The sequence below is a fragment of the Gastrolobium bilobum genome, unplaced genomic scaffold (assembly GCF_033153095.1).
Source record: "Gastrolobium bilobum isolate Gb01-03AN ecotype WA unplaced genomic scaffold, APGP_CSIRO_Gbil_v1 utg1030, whole genome shotgun sequence".
NCBI classification, from domain to species: domain Eukaryota; kingdom Viridiplantae; phylum Streptophyta; class Magnoliopsida; order Fabales; family Fabaceae; genus Gastrolobium; species Gastrolobium bilobum.
In genome coordinates, this window is record NW_026898359.1 from 405,290 (window position 1) to 425,867 (window position 20,578).

At 33.1% G+C, this 20,578-nt stretch overlaps 2 protein-coding genes across 4 annotated transcripts; one reads left to right on the forward strand and one right to left on the reverse strand.

The window, feature by feature from the left end:
• The first annotated feature begins 5,725 nt into the window (after positions 1 to 5,725).
• LOC133315274 (protein DEFECTIVE IN MERISTEM SILENCING 3-like) lies at positions 5,726 to 12,702 on the forward strand. Of its 3 annotated transcripts, none has more exons than XM_061516865.1 (6): positions 5,726 to 5,866; positions 7,297 to 7,417; positions 7,651 to 7,879; positions 10,272 to 10,463; positions 10,742 to 11,062; positions 12,271 to 12,702. In XM_061516865.1, the coding sequence occupies exons 1-6, from the start codon at positions 5,846 to 5,848 to the stop codon at positions 12,449 to 12,451; spliced, it is 1,065 nt and encodes a 354-aa protein (XP_061372849.1). In that variant the 5' UTR covers positions 5,726 to 5,845; the 3' UTR covers positions 12,452 to 12,702. The 3 variants fall into 3 exon arrangements, with proteins under 3 accessions (XP_061372849.1, XP_061372850.1, XP_061372851.1); XM_061516866.1 differs by having other exon boundaries at positions 7,693 to 7,879; XM_061516867.1 differs by having other exon boundaries at positions 10,742 to 11,040; positions 12,271 to 12,413.
• Positions 12,703 to 15,178: 2,476 nt separating this feature from the next.
• LOC133315291 (uncharacterized) lies at positions 15,179 to 18,387 on the reverse strand. The gene is made up of 4 exons (XM_061516890.1): positions 18,056 to 18,387; positions 17,369 to 17,474; positions 16,764 to 16,854; positions 15,179 to 16,378 (listed from the first exon to the last, which is right to left on the reverse strand). The coding sequence occupies exons 1-4, from the start codon at positions 18,377 to 18,379 to the stop codon at positions 15,451 to 15,453; spliced, it is 1,449 nt and encodes a 482-aa protein (XP_061372874.1). The 5' UTR covers positions 18,380 to 18,387; the 3' UTR covers positions 15,179 to 15,450.
• Positions 18,388 to 20,578: the final 2,191 nt, after the last annotated feature.

Genomic DNA, 20,578 nt, shown 5'->3' on the forward strand with positions numbered 1-20,578 from the left:
AATTTGTTGCTACAAAAGTGTGCAAGGAGGAGGTGTTTCTCTCTCTCTCTCTAATTTTAGCGAAAATGAAAAATAAATAAATTAATTGGTCAAAGATAATTCATGAGATGCTTACTAAAAAAAGTACTATGTATTAGATGTATTAGATGTGTTCATTGACCGATTCAAATCAATTTAAACCACGGCGACCGAATCGAAAAATCGAAAACCGAATTAACCAAAAATCAAAAAATCAAAAACTGCAAAAAAGCCGCAAAATTTAATTGAATTGGATCGGTTTTTGGATGGATTGGTAAAAACCGATCCAATCCAAACCGATCCAATTATTTTCCAACCTTACCATCTATCTACTTAGGTCTTTCCCCAATCATAGCCCAAAAATCATATAGAAGAAAGTGAGTTGTGCTTGATCTATGTTATGCTTTTTTTTGGTAAGATACATAATATATTTTTATTACATAGGTTAATATTGTACAACAGCTCCTCTATAGAATGAAAATTTGGGTTACTTCATATCTCAGGCAACCATATTATAAATTTTTTGTTGAAAGTAAAAGATGATAATTTAATTTTTTATTGCAATGCTTCTAGATTGCACAATAATCATCATACAAACTTTACAAAGCCGATACATATAAAAGATATGTTATTTGCCAAATATTTAGCATACAAATCTTAGGCTTTTCAAAAAATCGAAAACCGATCCAATCTAAATCGAATAAAATTGGATCGGATCGGATCTAAAAAGAAATTCAAACTGAATGGATGATTACATGATTCAACCGAAGGAATTGAATCATATGATATTTACTTCCAAAATCGATCCAATCCAGACCGCGAACATCCTTACTCTGTATCAGATGATATTTCTTTTTGCTTTTGCTTCTTGTATTGTTTATACATATTTTTAAGCAATGACCCTTATTTAGTTGGGAGAATTTGAACTTGAATAATACTAGACTGAAACGTAGAGCGAATTAAATCAATAGTCAATTCAATTGTATAGGATATAATAAGCATGTCTATTTTTTTTTTTTTTTTTTTTTTTTTAAATATGTAGAGTTTGATTGTTGATTTTGTTAGCACATCCTAAAAGTTTCGAATATTTGAGTTTAGTACATGAATCATTAAATCATAATTTATGTCCTTGGATGGGTGTCGATATAATTGTCAAATGAATCAATCTGCCTTTCATTGCCATTAAATGGTCTGGCCTAGCCACCAAATATTCAACCCAATCTAACCCTTCACAAGTGATGAGTTAGGTGTGCTAACCAGCAATATATATATATATATATATATATATAGATAGATTAGGGGTTAAGTGGCACTCCTTCGCATGCTTTGATGTTTAACCTATTAATTTTCATTTCATAATATTTCTATGCGAGGGCTGACCCACTCAGTCTCCCTAATGGCTTGTCACTTAGATAGCTGGGATGGCATGGCTGGCCCAGCAAATTGGTGGGATAATAATTATTAATAAGATGTATCGAGCCAGTTATCTGCATCTACCATGTTTACCGCACAATTTGTGAATTAGAATTACCTCACATTAGGCATAGGCAATAAAGTGCAGGTGTAATGACACATATAATTTATAATTAAATGATAAAAAACACACACACATATATATATATATATGGGAGAGATTATAGTTACAATTTTTTTTTTACAACCTCTTACAACCATATATCATAACCGTTGATTTCCGCCAATCAACGGTTATGATTTTCGCAAATTAAACTCATTAATTAATTATTAATTCATAATAAATGACAACAGTTGATTGACAGAAATCAACGGTTATGATATATGGTTGTAAGAGGTTGTAAAAAAAAAAGGTTATAAGTATAACTTTCCTCTATATATATTATGAGAATAATGTTTCTTATGTTATAGAAATAATTTTTTTTTCTACATATACATAAAAGTACGTGAGATTCATACTTATTTTTTTTTTCTCTTTTTCTCGCATGACTCCTATATATAAGAAATATTATTCTCATAAATTAATATATGTCTAAATGTGTGTGAATAATATTATTTCATCAACATCACACAGAACGAGTCTAGAGCCATATTGACCACATAATGTTTATTAGGACAGGCATTTGTCTCTGCGAGATGTGAACCACGTTTAAGGGCCAAACGTGCTCTGAGAAATGTGCCAACGTGTTTCGGTTCTTCCTAAAACTTTCACGTCGTCACGGCAATTCCAACGTGATTTTCTGTAGTGAAATACCAATTCTACGTGTTTTTTTTTTTTTTTTTTGGTACATTACATTATTTACATATATACGTGATATCATTTCAAATAATATCTACATAAGTAGGACTCTAATAAATTTCAAAAATGATTTAGAGAGAGTACCATGTACTATGTTTGACATATGCAACTAAGGAGTCCACTGATAATTATTTAATTTAAATTTTTCTTTTATTTTGTAAGAACAAGTGCTGTACTATTATTATAATTAAAACTTCTTGTAGTTATACTATCAATGTTTAGCATGAAAATTATAGTTGGTCCTGAGGACAAGGACATGAGTTCAAACGTGTATATTATTTATACGAAAAGTAACCTTAAATAACTGAAAAGCACAACACTGAACATGGTGTATCTTTGGGGTCTTTAACTTCCGATGCCCATAACTCGCACCTAGGTGCCCTTTATTCCACTTAGGATTGTCTGGATGAAAATCCTAAATTCAAATGTTTAAAGCATCCATCCAGTGTCTTTCCCTTTGGAGGAGCGACGGATCAATTCTAAGGATGGGATGTGGGGTTTGTTTGTCTAGCAAAACACGACTACCAAGCATGCCATGTGTGGCAGCGGTCATTGGTCAATAATTTATAATATATGTCCTTATTTGTAATGTGTGTGTGTGTGTGTGATGGTGCATGCATATCGACATTAAGGCCAACAAAAAATAAAAATATCAAGAACTAATCATTTCTATATGAGGATAGAATTGGACATGATTGACCTGATAAGGTACTGAAAAAACCTCACATTAGGGAATCACATTCATTTTGGTCGTATATTTGGTACCAATTGAAAGGTGAGTGCATGCCTCCCACTGGTCTAGAGACTCCGATTAGAGCTCGAATGGTCCACAACACCATACAAATTATCATGAGTTGAATGAGGAATAAACTCTCGCATGTTTTTCTTATTTTTCACTATTTTTAGGGCTAACGCTTACGACATGGCGGTGCGGGTGAATGATGAGCACCTAAGTGACCTAACCCACCAATTCGTTTCCTTTATCCGTTCTCTCTCTGTCTCTCTAGATCTACGAATAATTAAAAAGGCAGATGTGTTCCTCACCAAAAAAAATAAAAATTAGAGAAAAATTCTGTGACATTGAGTGACAAATGAGGTAGGACTTATCAATTTAAAAAGAAAAAGAAAAAGAAAAAAAAGATATATAGACACATTTTTCGATGTGCAATATGAGAGATCAATCTCATATAACATAAGAGTATAATTTCTCAATATATATATGTATGTGTGTGTAGGAAAAGAAAGATAGATGTGTTGGCAATATATACATAGGGAATCATTTTTTCTTTTGGGGGAAGAGATTTATCTCACGCTTTAAAAATATAACAGTGTACTACCGGGAGTATATATTTATATTTTTAAAGCTGCAAATTTTTTCTCTCTCCTCATAATTGTCGTCTAACGTGACGAAGAGAGAAAAATTAATTTTTCGATTACAACTATGTACTACCCGGAGTAGATAGTTTTTTTTTTGCTACAGATAATCTCTCTTGCAACAGACTAACAGTAGAAAAATGAAATCCTATATATATAGGGTTATCGTTTCTCAAGTTGCTTGAGATAACTTTATCTACTAAATCATAATCGTATAAAGATAGAATAATGGTAATGAAGGAAAAGAGAGAAAAAAAAATCATAACCATTCAAAGGTGAATCAATTAATATTAGTAAATAAATAAACAAAACGATGTAGTTTTTGGATGGACAGAGATAAATATATCTCAAGCTGCTTGAGAAACATTTTCTCTCTCTCTCTCTATATATATATATATGCAAGATCAACTTTTACAAGTGTAAGAATTATAAATCTTATACCAAATCTTAATAACAGTTATAATTTATTGGATCATAGTTAATAATTAATTATTAATTATCAATAAATTATAACCGTTAAATAGAGAGAAATCAACGATTAAAATTTAATGTAAGAATTATTATTTTTACAACCGTACTAACCCCGGTTACCTTTAGTAAGCATGAACTTAATTTTCGAGTTAAAAAGCAATTTAAGCGTCCAAACTTAAAGTAATTTTTTAGTTCTTATCAAATACTTAAGATTTAAAAACTGGTCCTCTGGTCCTAGTATATCTAATTATCTGGTGCTTCGAGTTTGACAAATAGCCCTTAATTTTTGCAGAATTTCAAAAAATTGTTTTCCCACAAGCATGGACCTAAAACGTTGATAAATTTTCTCAATAAATTCGGCGGTGAGAATAATAACATGATCACAGATATGGTGAATGATTTATTGATAGTTTTAAATAAAAATTGAACATAACTCAATAAATATGAATCGTTGAATTAAAAACTAGATATCATGCAGTTTCCTTTTGAACTGAGGAGGATCCAATTCGCACTTGAATCTATGACTTCTTTGATGAGTATTGCTTATTGAGTTTCATCCTCATGTTATTATTAAATCTAATAAAAGGCTCTTCAACTGAACACTGCTCAATATAATGTAAGAAAAAATAATGGAATATTGGAATATGATTTTGTGATGACAAATTCATAAATAATACCCCATTCAGATCTATTTTTATTGCTGCCCCAATGATAAAATCTGGAATCCATATACACGGAACCAAAGCCATGTCCTAGATTGCTCCAAATCAAGCCTGACTCAATACAACTATACCTTTTCAGGATTAAATTTGATGAAGAAGCCCAAGCCCATAAACTTTCGCTTCTTTGAAGGTGATAGTGTAGATTTTTTTTAGCAATGAAATAAAATAAAATAATATGATCGCAGGAGAGTCTTGTTTTTTAGAAAAAAGAAAGAAATTTTAATTTCATCTTGAAGCAATGGTGGATATATAATAATATAGCACAATTACATACATTTTTTATATTACTAATTTTTTTACATTTAAAGATACTGCAAGTAGTTCTACAGAAAATATTTAATATTTTCATAAAATTATTGATTGAATATTAGTTGTCATTTTTTATGTTTATTAGAGTTGTTCATTTAACTTTATTCTTAAAAATTAAAGCAAGACTAGATTCATTTCACATAACCAAACCAAAATTGAAAATTTTACTTTTAAAACATGCATTGCTATTAGGTATTGAAATATTAGATGCGGATATCATAGGTATCCAATATTTTGACATAAATATGTGAGCTAATTTATAATTTAAATTTTAAAGTAGGCGAAGTAAGGTAAAGTGGACTGACTATCTTAATCATTAATAATTAAATCAACAGTGATAATTGTATAATTTTTTATATTTATATTTTATTTTTCTTTATCATCGTTAACTCATTTATGTATTGAGCATGATTGAGTCACATAATATGATCGTGTTAATTAGCACACGAGAAGATACAATTGCGTTGTGTTAGTGTTGGACTTCTTGTAATGTCGGAGAAGTTGAACGAAATTACGGAACTACCACTGCGGTGCAATGGTGTGTTAGGATTAAGAAATAGAAAAGATTGTTACAAGTAAGAGCAAGTTTGGGAATTTTGCATCTTTAGATTTTGAAAACAGAGAAAGAAAGAGAAGGAAAGTGTGAGAGTCATCATCGCGTCTCTCTGGTTCACAATACATGTCTCAACCTAATCGCCAGGTGAGGTTTCTTCTATTGCCCTTCTTTATTGAGTTCTATATCTTAACACTTTTTATTTTTTTACAAATTAATTAAAATCTTTACATGGATCAAGCCGTAACCCATTTTATAGCTAAATCTATAACCTTTTTTACATGCACCAAACCCCTGCATCTGAAACTCAACTTTAAGTTCAGTATTTGAGAATGAAGGATGTGACTAATTATAACTTTAGGGGACATGGACTCTTTAATTTATTGATTCACATACTTGAAAGCAAGATTTTGGAGTCTACATTCATTTTGATTAAAGATTGCATGTCGGTTTGCAGTTAAGGATATGTGTCTCTTCTTCTGAACATGACTAGGAATCTTTCTAACATTCTTCAGTCGAATAACATATTTACAGTATAGGGAAAAACATTTATAATTTCAAAGGACATAATTTTGTTTCGAAACGGTATTTGTTGGCCTTTTACATTGTATTTACTCGAGAAATAGATAGTATTGTGGAGGAGAAATTATAAAAAAACAAAGAATATGCACCAACACACGGTGGTTTCACTTGAAATGACACAAAGTTGTGTCATTTAAAATGACAAACAATTTTCTCGGTCAGTATATTACGGACCAAAACTGATATGTTCCAGGACCTACATTTTGTTATGTGATTCAGTACTTTTTAATGCACCCAGTGGCCTAGCCACATTGTTGCTAGATGGGGCCTGGGCCCTGCTGATTATTTTAAAAAATTATTATTATATATTCTAAAGTTAAAATTTGGCCCCATCTAAAGTTAAAATTTGGCCCCATCTCTGCTCTCTCTCTAAACTAATAGCCTAATACACTCTGAGTGGAGTTGGAAACCCTAACAGTGTCTTCGTATTTGTTTGCTGTTCTCTCAAAATTAGAAACCCTAATGGTATTTGCTCTTAAATTGGTGCTTTTTTATTCTGAAATTTTTCTAGTTTTCCCTGTGATTGATTTTACTTTGTGAAGATATGCTTGTTAGAGTGGAGTGCCTTTGAGTGTTTTGGTCTTTCATGTTTCCTTAAATATTTGAATCGTCTTTATGACTTTATACACTCTCTCTTGATAAATTATGAAATTTTGCAGCATCTCGATGGCTTTTTAGATAAGTATGCTAGAATTCATGGTAAATTTTTTTTCTAATAGATTTGTGTAATTACGATAAATATTTTGATAATTTGATGTGTCAAATTTTTTGGCCCCAGCTAAAATGAAATCTTGGCTCCTCCACTGAATGCACCCATAACTGGAGGTGTTCTTTTTAGAACCTTGTATTGGTTGAATTACATGTTGTTCATAACTTGATGTTATTCAGAACTTAAATATTGTAACGTGCACCAACTTTTTGTTCAAGTTATTTCTTCCACATCATTAATTTAGTCCTACAGAACTTTGGAACTTTTGTTGTTTGTCCTTTTTCAGCTGAATCTAAATGATGGTAATAGAGAGAGCTTTAAGAATAAGATCAAGCAGCATGAAGATAACATAAAGTTTCTTAATTCTCTATCAAATCGCTTTGCTGAATCAATACTTGACTTACAAGGTATGCTCACAAATCAATCCTTTTTTTTCTTCTTGTTTTGTCACCAGTGACGGAATTTATTTAATTAATTTTTTGGGAGTGTGGGTGGGGAATATAAGGGGAGTAATTAAATTAAGATTAACTAGGCAAACTAGTACAACAGCATATCTTTACTCATTAGTTGAGTGAACTGCTTTAATTAAGCATTTCCTTTGCAAGTTTCTCCAACATTTTTTGGCTGATGAAGTTTTTAGTGAGTCTTGGAAGGTACCATTCAGCTAATGTAATTATGTCAGAGAATGGAAATGGTGCCTTTCATACAGAGGAGGAAACAGTGGAACAGATATTGAAGAAAGAGAACTCTGCTGCTGGCATATTTTGTTGGCTAAAAGCTAATGCTCAGATATCAAATTTGGCATTTGCAAAGGATGCTGTGGGAATTGTGGCAACCCTTGCCAGGGTTGAGAATGATGATCTTAGCAGGTCAATATCAATTTTATTTATTTATTTATTTTCAATCTTTAACACCCTTCTGGTCATTTGGTTCCAATCTTGCAGCCGTCAATATCTCTTGTGATCTCATATAATTTTCCAGATTTTTGAGTATGAATCTGATAGGAATATAGTCATGTAAGTATATGTAGATATATGTAAGTTGGGTAGTAGGGGATTATTAGAGTATGACAAGTTTGTTAGTTAGTATATTCTAGAAGAATTGCTGAGGTGGCAAGGTTTTTAGAAGAAATAAAAGGGGTGGAGTTGTGTGGAGAAGGATTGAGATTAGAACTTGGGACTTGGGCTGGGAAACCAGATTGGGAGAGAATCATAGCATTCTCTACTTGCTCTGAAATTATCTTTTGTTTTTTCTTCTTCGATTGTAATTTTCTACTGTTCCATTGCTGTTTTTTGTATTCATTGTAATTGTCTTTTTTAGTTCAAAATACAGAAAATCCAGATTGATTCTGGGCCATTTCCTTGGTGTTTGTGCGCTATCTCTGATACATTTTTCCAGATCCTATCAATTGGTATCAGAGCACTCCGATCTTAGGGGTGCTTTGAACGGGTTCTTATGCACAACATGGACAACTGATTTGAGATCATAGAAGAGAGGATGAGGAGGGATGAAGAAATTGCAGAAGTGAGGAGTCGCATAATTGATCAGAAATTGACAGAAATCTTGCAGGTCCTTCAACGGCGACAAGGAAGGGCAGGTAGACGAAACAAAGACAAGCACCATCGTAGTGGTTGTTCTCGCAAGAGAAATCTAGATTCCTCTGAATCGGAATACAGATCTGAAGCAGACGAAGGCCATGATCACAAAACACTGCAGGATGAGAGATCGAACATAATCGAGGGTGTGGAGCGTGCGTGTCAAAACCATTTCTGTATGATCCCAACACTCAACCTCCTGAAGATCGTCGAAGAAGAGGGAGCAACAAAGACATACGGCAGTGGCGATCCCACAACTCAACCCAAGTCTTCGATGCAAGGTATTTGTCCTTATGGATTACAACCTTCCTGACTTAATTGGAAATGGCAGTGAGGAAATGAAATCTGAAATGAGTCTTAAAGATGCATTAGGTGATTTGGACATTTCCTTGATTTGTAAGAGATTTTCGTCAATTACTTTGGGTAGTGCTCCTCAAGTGGATTTGTATAATGGGGCTGAATCATATTCTGAGACAACCAACATTTTAGCAACAGAAGATTTTGAACAGTATTTTTCTGACTCTTCTGAGACAAGGTGGATGCAAAATACTCTCTCTGAAGGGTGGCCTTCTCAGTATGTTAATCATTCTAGTCTAACATCTTTCACATTAAGAGAAAAAGATTCTCGTTCTTTTCCTTTGAAACTTCATTCAATGTCTTCAATATATGAAGAAAAATTGGAACAAGTCATCACTGAGGATTCTCAAAAGAAAGTGGGGCTGCAGTCACAATCAAACCTTACACCCAACGAGTTATTTCTTGACAAATCTGAGAATTCCTTACTTGGATTAAGTAAGAGGCACTACCAACAGTTGCTGACAAACATTTCGAGGCCCTTGCTTGGGCTAAATTTATTCCTGTTTGTTGTGGTAAAAGCCATTCAAGTTGGACAAATATGGGATCCTGGTGGACAACATCTTACTTTGAGCTCATGTGGATCTCTACAATTCAAGCAATGGGATCCCGGTGGAAGGTACTTAAGGGTACCTCACCTTGAGGGCAAGGTGAGTGTTTAAGGGGGGCAGTATTGATAGGAATATAGTCATGTAAGTATATGTAGATATATGTAAGTTGGGTAGTAGGGGATTATTAGAGTATGACAAGTTTGTTAGTTAGTATATTCTAGAAGAATTGCTGAGGTGGCAAGGTTTTTAGAAGAAATAAAAGGGGTGGAGTTGTGTGGAGAAGGATTGAGATTAGAACTTGGGACTTGGGCTGGGAAACCAGATTGGGAGAGAATCATAGCATTCTCTACTTGCTCTGAAATTATCTTTTGTTTTTTCTTCTTTTTCCATTGTAATTTTCTACTGTTCCATCGCTGTTTTTTGTATTCATTGTAATTGTCTTTTTTAGTTCAAAATACAGAAAATCCAGATTGATTCTGGGCCATTTCCTTGGTGTTTGTGCGCTATCTCTGATGCATTTTTCCAGATCCTATCAGAATCTAATAGTTCTTTTAATACAATCGTTAAAAGACATATTTGAGGCCATTCATGTAACATAATCTTTGAAGTTTCCAAGCACATTATTACTTGTCTGAATCTTTAAACTTGACTAGCATACTCCCATTTTCCCGTTGTCTTTCTTACTAGCATAGTGACCAAGAAAGAAGCTACTATTTTTTATTATTGATTTAAAAAAACTGGGAATTTTTTTCTAAATGTAGGATCCTTTCTGAGTATTTGGGCCTGGAGACAATGCTTGCAATTGTTTGCAGTACATATGAAGGTGTTAATGCACTCGAGAAGTACAATACTGAAGGCATGATAAACTGTAATGATGGTTTGCATGGAATTGGATCTTCAATCGGAAGGAGAATAAATGGCCGATTTATTGTCATATGTCTTGAAGACTTAAGGCAAGTTTGAACTCATAAGGCAATATATATGAATTTGGCTCCTCTTATGTGAGTTTGTCACACGATATGTTCATGCAGAGAGATATATACAAAGAGACACTATCTAGGACTAAATTCTTGGGGCCCTGTGCAGGGTCATTCGGTCTATCACTTTCTTTTTAAGATATGAGAAAAACTCACATCATTGGATCCAATTGTACACACTTATAATTTGTAAAGAAGCTGAAGCTCTTTGCTTATAATTTTAAAAGCACTACTGTACCTGTTTTTTTTTTCAGACCATTTGTCGGAGGTTTTATACCCAATGATCCACAAAAGAAGCTGGCTCTTCCAAAGCCAAAATTACCTAATGGGGAGTGCCCACCTGGGTTTATTGATTATGCAGTGAACATGATCCATTTGGATTCAAACAATTTTTCCTTTCTTACTGCCAGTGGTCACGGGCTTAGAGAGACACTGTTTTATGGCCTTTTTTCTCGCCTACAATTATATAAAACGCGGAATGACATGCTGCTTTCTCTCCCATGCATTAATGATGGAGCCTTGTCATTAGATGGTGGGATGATTAGAAAATGTGGTATGTTTGCTCTTGGTAGTAGGTCAGTGAAAAATTAACCTTCACCTTTTTAATGTATGTTCGATTTATATGATTCTTTCCTTTTATTACCCCTTTTATGATGGCTAGTATTTTTAGTTTTGTTTATAAATTTTGAGAGATAAATTATTCTGTTGTTTAGTTTTGCTCATTTCAGTAATCTCATAAAAAGTTGTTTCATTGATCCAATTCATTAGTATCTCCCAATTAGACATAAAGAAAAGCCCACATGTCTGCATTACTCGGGTATATAAATATGTTCTACATATTGAAAAATGAAAATGTTTCATGCATTGCCGTGATATGCCTGTTAGTGGATAGGTAATTGAAATACTTTTAGGTAGGAAATTGTTATGGTACCGGATGCAGGAATTTGGAAGGGGAAGGAGGAGAGAGTTATTTTTTTCATTTAAAAATTTAAATGTATATATATATATTATTTAAAAAAAAAGAGGTAGGTTATAGTTACAACTTGTTTTTTTTACAACCTCTTACAACCATATCTTAACATCGTTGATTTTCACCAATCAACGGTTATCATTTATTGTGAATTAATAATTAATTAATGATTTTAATTTACGAAAATCATAACCGTTGATTGGCGGAAATCAACGGTGTTAAGATATGGTTGTAAGAGGTTGTAAAAAAAAAGGTTGTAACTATAACCTTCATCTTAAAAGAATTAGGTGTGATTGGGAGTTTACGTACTAATCTTTCATTTTATAAATTATAATAACTGTCAAATAAAGAGAATGTTTACTGAAAATGAAAATTTTCCTTTCCCCTTCCCTTTTCTCAGTCTAAACTACTCAATCCTAACATAATACCCTTATGAGTATCATACCTATGCTGAGGTGTCAAATTTTTATTTAATGTTGGTTCCATATGAAATGTTCTAAATTCCATTCAATATAGCCTACGAGCTATAAATGTTTGGCAATTTCACTATTGGTACTCATGAAAAATTAGATTACTGGAAGAAATCCCTAATAAATAGCAGTTAGAATTGATTTTATTCAGACTTCTTTTTTCTCCCCGTTTGACAACTTGTGTTATGGCTATTTTTTTTTCTAAGTTAAAGCATTGTTTGCTTTCTTTTTCTTTCATCTAAATATACTACTGTAATCATAGATAGGACTAACTTATAATTTATTTATAAATTTTTGTCTTATTATCAATGAAACTTCTCACAACACTCTTCTCTGGCTGTAGGAAAGTTGTAGAAGTGAAGTTTCCTCTAATTTCCGGAGAATCTGATGTACCTCCAAACTATATTGAAGCTGAAGATATGGTGAGGAAGCTGAAATGGGAAAGCTCCAAACTTGCTGCAGATATACATAGAGAGCAGCAATTATTGGATTATAGAAAGGGCAACTTCACAAGCCAACCCTAGAAAGTTATTTACTGAAAATTGGTTGGCATGACATGGTAACAACTTACCACATCAAATTGTGTGCATTAGCAGTTAATTTTGCTGACATAGCTCAAGAGGGAATGTCCAAAAGAATCTATAAAGGTATGCAGAAATAGACATGTGATAACCTTCATGCTGTAACCGAAACGCCTAGCTATGGTTCTGTCTTGAAATATTAGATTACTGATTTCAATCATGAGAAAACTTGGATATGGGTGTGTTTGATTGTGTTCTGGTTTTTTTTGTTCTTAAAATTGTTTTGTAGAATAGTTAATGAAATTAGTGTCTATGTTTTTTTGTTTTGAAAGTTAAAAGTTAAAACACAAAACAAAAACAACTCAAATATGTTCTTTAAATTTGATTCTAAAAAAAAAAAAAAAGTTACAATTTTTAATTATTGTGTTTAACAAAACAGGCCTATCAAATGAGTTTTTTGTTTTGAAAATCAGAAAACTGCTTTTCGAAACAGATTTCAAACAGGCTATTATTTTGCTTCTCTGTTTGAATGCTGTAACTTGCCAGGTATTGCTACTTCCTTGCAAATGAGCATCTGACTTCTTATTTATGATCTCTTCCCTCTTATCCTTCAATACCAACATGTTCTGTGATAAATTATAGATATGCAACAACATATGTGGGGCTTCACTTACTGTAAAAAATATGGAACATAAGTTACAGTAATTCCCCATTATTTTTCTCCCTCAACCGAGATCTGTATATATACATAAAAAATGATCGACTTCAATTAGCAGCTGTACTTCAGTAACAAAACCTAGGAAACTAACTAATAGCCTACTAAAGATTTTCGTATAATATATAGATTTTAATGTAGATAAGTTATTTACATTCGCTCTCAAAACGATGACGTTTTAGGTTGAAAAATTAAAAAATTATAATGAAAAAGACTCTTATAATTTTGAAATAAATTATAATTACAAAAATATCTTGATTTCTGCTTCAAAATAACGTCATTTTGAACTCAATTTAGATAAGTTATTTACATTGACGGTAGAAAAAGCGAACTCTAATATATATTTACAATAACAGCACTATCCTTAAAACATAACAAACTAACCGCCTATTAAAGATCTCCTATAATCTTTATGGGTTTATCATCTATCATTTAACATGACCACAAAATATTTCCTACACACAACATTTTGTGGGGTCCGCAGCAAAAAAAAAAAAACTTCGGCACGCAAAACGAATTTCTATAACATAACATACTCACTTTTCCTACAATATAACTCTTATAAAATCCAATCTTTATAATAGCAAAACAGAACTATCAACAAGATAATTAGATAACCAATTTGAATTTAAACCCCAATTCAAATAAAGAAATCTTAGAATTTATTACTATTTTTTTTAAATTGTTTATAAATATTATCAAACATCAGGCTGAGTCTGGCCTACTTGAAAGGCTGAATTATGTCCCGAAACCAATTTTAAAAATAATTGCATTTGATTTTCATGACTCTAATTTGACCTAATTAGCTCGAGGCAGGACTGGACCTCTAATCACAATAGTGCACAAAATGAATTAAAATTTCACATCCAATATTCTTGAAATAACATCCAACTTGCACTAAAAGGTCATTTTAATTAGAATGTAAACCTTAAGGCATAATATAAATGGTACCTTCCACTATATTATTAGCATGCTTTTGCTGGTTGACTTGAAAACATCAAATTTGGCAATTTCATATCTATTCTTTAAGGTTTGCTCCATCTTCAACCGTAGACCGATGCTATAAATCTATCCACATGCACAAAAGCAACTTTTTATGTTAAAATACGATTTTAAAAATACTATTGATCTGCACCTATATTAAGGAGGATCAAGCGTCCAACCAATTTTACAACCCAACGTGCCAAATAAAGAAGGCTTAAGGAGTAAGAAAATATGTTTATTCGGCATATATGTTGTCCCGCCAGCACACAACTGGATTAATAACAGTTTAGAGTTCCTAAGTCTCCTCAACAGCCAATGACTGAAGGATAAACATGTGATTCTAGCTAGGCCTAAGAGGCCATCTTATAAACAAGATAGACTGTAGAAGCCACTTGAACCCTTCAATGAGATTGAATGTCGCCACACTAAGGTGAACAAGTCATGCCATCACTTTATAAAGAGGACTCAATGCTAAGGTATACTTAAATCTACTTATATAAAATCTAACTTGAGCATTAGAGTGTCTTGTAGGTATTTTTCTCATTTGTCCAAGCCAAGCAAAGCTATTTAACACCAGCACAACCATCCTGTGGTAAAGACCATCTTGTTGCAGATTCATCCCAAATTCCAACAAGAATAGACCCAACCTAGTATTATTAAACCCAACATCTCTTCGACTGACCAATATCGTTATAAGTTTACATGGAGTTAATTTACAGTATGACTAGCTTAGACTCCCCCACTTTTAATTATACATATATGTTTCTTTTAAACTATCAAATTTCTATTAAGTCCTGAATTTGTTCTGTAAACATTTTCAAATATATCACTTCCAATTGTCGTAACATCCTTCCAACTGTTTTACTTGATAGTGCAGCTCAGTTGAGTTTCTGCTATCAATTAAGCTGATATTGATAAGCATGGCCTACGCACAGTTGCTTTGCGACGCCATTTTACATCAATTGCAAGTTTAGAAATCAATCAGAGAATAGCTTGATATCACAAATTAAATTCATCAATGATATGGACATTTAATCACAAAAAAAAAAAAAAAAAACTGATAAATCTCTGTAATTCAGAAACACCTAGAGGTATACAAGGGCCATACCGTGCATCCCAAAAATAGATAAATAAATAAAAATCATACCCTGCCTAAGTGGAAAATGTATAATGGTTATGCCCTGGCGCAGGTCTTGCCAGGGATACACCTTACTAAGGGAAAAACCTACCCCTCTACCAAACGCTTCTTACATTCTGACCCTGAAGAATAAGACCTTCAAAATACAAAGCTTGTTAGTGCAAGTTACTCCATAACCCCAGCTGTATTAACTTCTGTTGGAATACGCATATCCTCTTCTGCTTTCCTTTCATTAGCTTGCTTGTCATATCTTCTCCAGCAGTTTTTAGAAAGATGCCCCTTCTTGCCACAAATATAACAGGCTACGCTCTTGGCATTCATTTCTGACTTATGCCTATTCATCCCCGGTGGCTTATTGTCAGCCCACCTCGGTCCACCTTTATTGACTTGGTGAAATACTATACTATTAGAAGGTTCACCCACCCGTTTGATACCATTCCGAGCCTCTTCCTCTATCCTTATACCTTCCATTAACTTCCATAAAGGTAGATACTCCTCACGCATTAACTTGATGCTAAAGTCCTTCCAGGACAGTGGAAGCTTTGAAATGATGACATTAACATGAAAGTTCTCGTCAATAAACATTCCATTAGCAACAACAGAGTCTGCAATGCTATTGAATTCCAGGATTTGCTCAACAATTGCTCTCTCATCAACCATCTGAAATTCAATATACTTTTTCACTTGAGATCTCTTGGTTCCAAATTCCTCATACAGATAAACCAGTTTTAACTCTTCCCATAACTCCTTAGCACTCATTTTTCTGTTTGCATACTGATTGAAAAGATGATCAGATAAATGGCTCAAGATATTGCGACGACACATTAAATTATCATTCACCCATCTCTTTTCTGTAGCCTTGGCTCCAGCAATTTCTTCAGCAGTTGCATCTTCCCCTAATGTAGCATTTGGGCATAATTCAGTAAGCACATATTCAATCTTTAGCTGTTTAAAGAGTAATTCCATCTGTTGAGCCCATAATTGGTAATCTTTCCCATCAAAACGGATGATCTCAATAGGGACAAGCTCAACAGGAGCAACATCAGCAACTGAATTCGTCACATCTCCATTTTGCTTACCATTAAGCTCTGATCTACATAGTGTTGATTACATGCTATGGGTTAGACCAGTCTATGAATATATGCTTTCACTGCTGTTCAAAAGCAACTTTTTACCATGCACTTATGCATAACTAAATACCTAGCAAAATGCTTTCTTTTAAGCCAAATAGTTAGTAGTAAATATTCAGAAGAACGCATAAATTTTTCCAAACTAACACAACAAAGAGTATAATATAATTGGCAGTTAGTAAACCATCAACATGCGGAGAAAAGAATAGTGACAAAATTCTCCATTCTGCATATCTTGGTTTCCAGTTTCCTCACCACCACATTTTGACACTTAGGTGATGAACATCATTCTGAAGTCAGAAATTTTCATGTTACCACATCGCTCATAAATCAACGTTGAATACTCACCTTAACCTTCCTTCCATCTTTGTGATGGCTTCCTCTATGGAAGGAACACTCTTCTTGAAGGTTGACCATTGTTCAATAGATAAACTTATCCCTAGAATCAGCAGTACAGAAAAGGGACGTGTTTAGTTTAAGAATTCGGATTAATCAAGTTCTCAACAAAATAGAGCCAGGAACATATGATGAGAGACACATTCTATCTCAGAAGTGATGATACTAAAGCTAAATCAAGGACCTTAAACACTCCAACTTATGCATAAAGCAACCAGCAATAAACAACAAAAGAGATTCTCCATTATAATAAGATTACCTTACCATAAACTACTAAGCATGGCAAATGGCCGGAAACATAATTAAGAATGTTACTTAACTAAGAACATTCTAAGTTATATATAAGCCTTAAAAAATACTCATTAATGAGTGTTATGTGAACTAAGTACTTAATAAATAGATGAAGCATAAGACAATGGCCAGAGTTATAGTACTTGTGAGCAAATTCCAGCTGCATTTACAGTATAAGAAAGCACTACACCAAAGCAGGAACTAATGCAAGCAAATGGATCTGTAACAGCAAAGCAAGCATGTACAACTACACATGAAGTGATTACCTTTAGAGCCGGGAAGCTGTTTCCCATCTTTATTATAGAACTCCCTAATTGACACCAACGTTGTCCCTTTGAAATTTTGTACCACCACATTCCTCCTGTTTGACAGCTACATCAAGCAAGCAACATCCAGTCATCCACTAAGATTACTGACTAGGAAAGTAATATATATTATTTGAAAATTTAAAAATATAAATGACTGTGGTTTACAAATCGAAACTGTTCTCTACATCAATTCAGTGAAACATTACACAGCCTTAGACCTTAGAGCCCAGCTTTCAATTTCTTAATTCTAATGGCAGTGAAGCTACTTGCAGGCTTGCAGCAAAACTTTCAAAGCTAAAACAATAAATAAATAAATCTAAATACTACAAATAATAAAGTTAAAGTTTTCCCTCCACGAATAAACCTTAATAAGGGTTAAATCCAAAGTATTGGCCGTCTTACTTTACCCTACATACTTCCTGCCAACCACTAACATACAACTAAACCAGTGAACACAACAAATTATGACAAAGCCAAAGTTGTCACCTTTTTTCCGAGAGAATTTCTTGTGTAAACAAAACGAAAAATTTAGGGGTTTTAGATTATTCATCGTCAGAAACGGTGCTCTTAAGGTCATAATACTAATCACGTTCCCAATTGAATAATTTGAAGGAAGCAAAAATCTTCTAGGGAGAAAAAATTCACCTGGCAAATAACACGGTACGAGTCCTCCTTATTGTGTTTGACCACTTCTCTGGATTCTTGAGGCATTTCCGTGTCCTCCTTTTTCTTAGTCGGTTTCATCAATTCTCTGGATTCTTCCGGTGGTTTCCCTTCGGCAGCGACGGTGACAAGATAAGACTCTACGACGGTTCTGACAAGTTGCTTACACTCCGGGGACGAGAGATCGATGCCGAGGCGCTCTGAGGCAGCGACTCGGATGCTGAACTCAGTGGTTTCCTCCATATTGGATTTCTTCAGTATATCCATCACCATCTCCTCGATTTTCCGTTGAGTTTCAGCTTCCATTGCAGAAAATCAAAAAAAAAAAAAAAAAAAAAAAAAAAAACTAGCTAGAGTTTTTCCCTTACGGGACACACAAATAAAAACAATGTCTAGGGAGGGGGAAACCAAAAACTTTCATTTTCTTCGATTTTCATTCGAGTTTGGTTCTCTGGGTCTTAAATTAAGATGAATAATAAGGTTCCCCCGAGATTTGAACTCGGGTTTCTGATGTTTGAGGCCAACGTTCTGACCTCTAGACCGTGTACGGCTTCGGTTAAAATTGGGCGCCAGTAAACTTTTTAAATCCTTCAGATATTCGCATTCAAGAGGTTGGATCAGCCCTTAATTACTGTTGTTAAACCATGTTTTGCAAATCATATAAATAATTAATTCAGATCCAATAATTTAACAAGTCTAATAAACAAAAGTTAGGAGTGGAGGAATAACTAATGGTATCTTCTAAGGAAATCTGAGTTGATACCGTTATTATCATGTGGTGGAATCAATCATATACAAATTTGGCTTCATAATAATATAATTGTTGCTTTGCATATTGTGTCGGATTGGTGTAATAAATGGTAGGGGTGTCCATCCATCGATTCAAACCGATTCAAACCGCGATGACCGAACCGAAAAATCGAAAAACCGATAACCGAATAAATCGAAAATCGAAAACCGATTAAAAATTGCAAATTTTAATTGGATTGAATCGGTTTTTGGATGAGTTGATGAAAACCGATCAAATTCAAACCAATCTAATATATTAATTTTCCTCTACCTACTTGGATATTTTCTTAATCCTAGCTTAAAAATTTCTAAACCCAAGACCCATTAACCCATCAACTAAACCCAAGAAAAAATCTAGTCATATCTCATCAACACAATTTTATCTTTGTAGAGCTTCATATCTCATTGTCAAAATTAAAAAAATTATATTATAGTTTACTAATGCCTTTGTATTTCAAAAAAAAAAAATTACAAAGCCAATATATATAAAAGATGTTATTTACACAATAATCATGAAATAAATTTTAGCATTTTCAAAAAACCGAAAACCAATCCAATCCAAACCGAAAAAAATTGGATTGGATCGGATCGGATTTGAAAAAAAATCAAAATCGAATGGATGATTATATGATCAAACCGAAGGAATTGGATCGGATAATTTTTGCTTCCAAAATCGATTCAATCCAGACCGCGAACACCCCTAATAAATGGGCTATCAGGTGTTGTTCTAGGCATGAAGTGGAATAATTCGAGATTCATGGCCAACAATTCATCCCGGCAGCAAATTTAATTGTAACAATAATCAAATGGTTACAAGGTAAAGCTCATTTATTATATTTTTCCCAATTCTAAATTTTGTGTATTTTAGGAGATATATTAAATTCCTTAGTATTGAGAATTAAATAGAATCAATTTTAATACTTTTCATTTAGAGTTGATTGTTATAATTATTAACTTATTCTTTTACATTTAGATTACTTTATACAATATTATTAATCCCAAATCGGTTATTGACTCGATCAAAGTATTAATTAATGGTCATTGGTTCAATGTCATTTGTTGAACCGGTCAAATTAAATTTATATATAAGTATTTAATAAATATAATACTATGAGAATTTTATCTAATGAAATGTATTGATTTAGTGATAAAATTAAAATTATATAACTAAATGGTCACAAGTTTCACCCGATTCAACACAGGTTTAACCCAATTTATGGGCATATCGAGTCAAATAATGCACAAACAATTGAGTTGGAGGTCCAATTTTCAAATTGACCGATAGAACTGGCCAATCTAATCCGGATTTGTTAATACTGATTTTATATATGTTGTAATCTCACTCGTATAGAATTGGATATATCAAAACATAATTTTTCAAACAAGCTTCGCAGCCAAATATTCTTCAACATAATAACTCTGCCGCTTCCCAATGTGATGGGAATGTTGGGTGTGGGGGGTTCCTAGATGATATAGCCTTGGAATTTATTAGTGATATGCTACACATGTGATAATATTGTATTTTTTGTGTGTGAAAAAATAATTATCTGATTACATTTTTTGATGACAATCACTTATTAATGATGAGATAAGACAATGAATGTTTGTGATCAAATAATATAATCACATAATCATTTTTTTTTACATGAGAGACCTACAATATTTAAAAACTGAATGCTTGAATGCGGTGATTGGATTGAATTTGACTTGAAATAT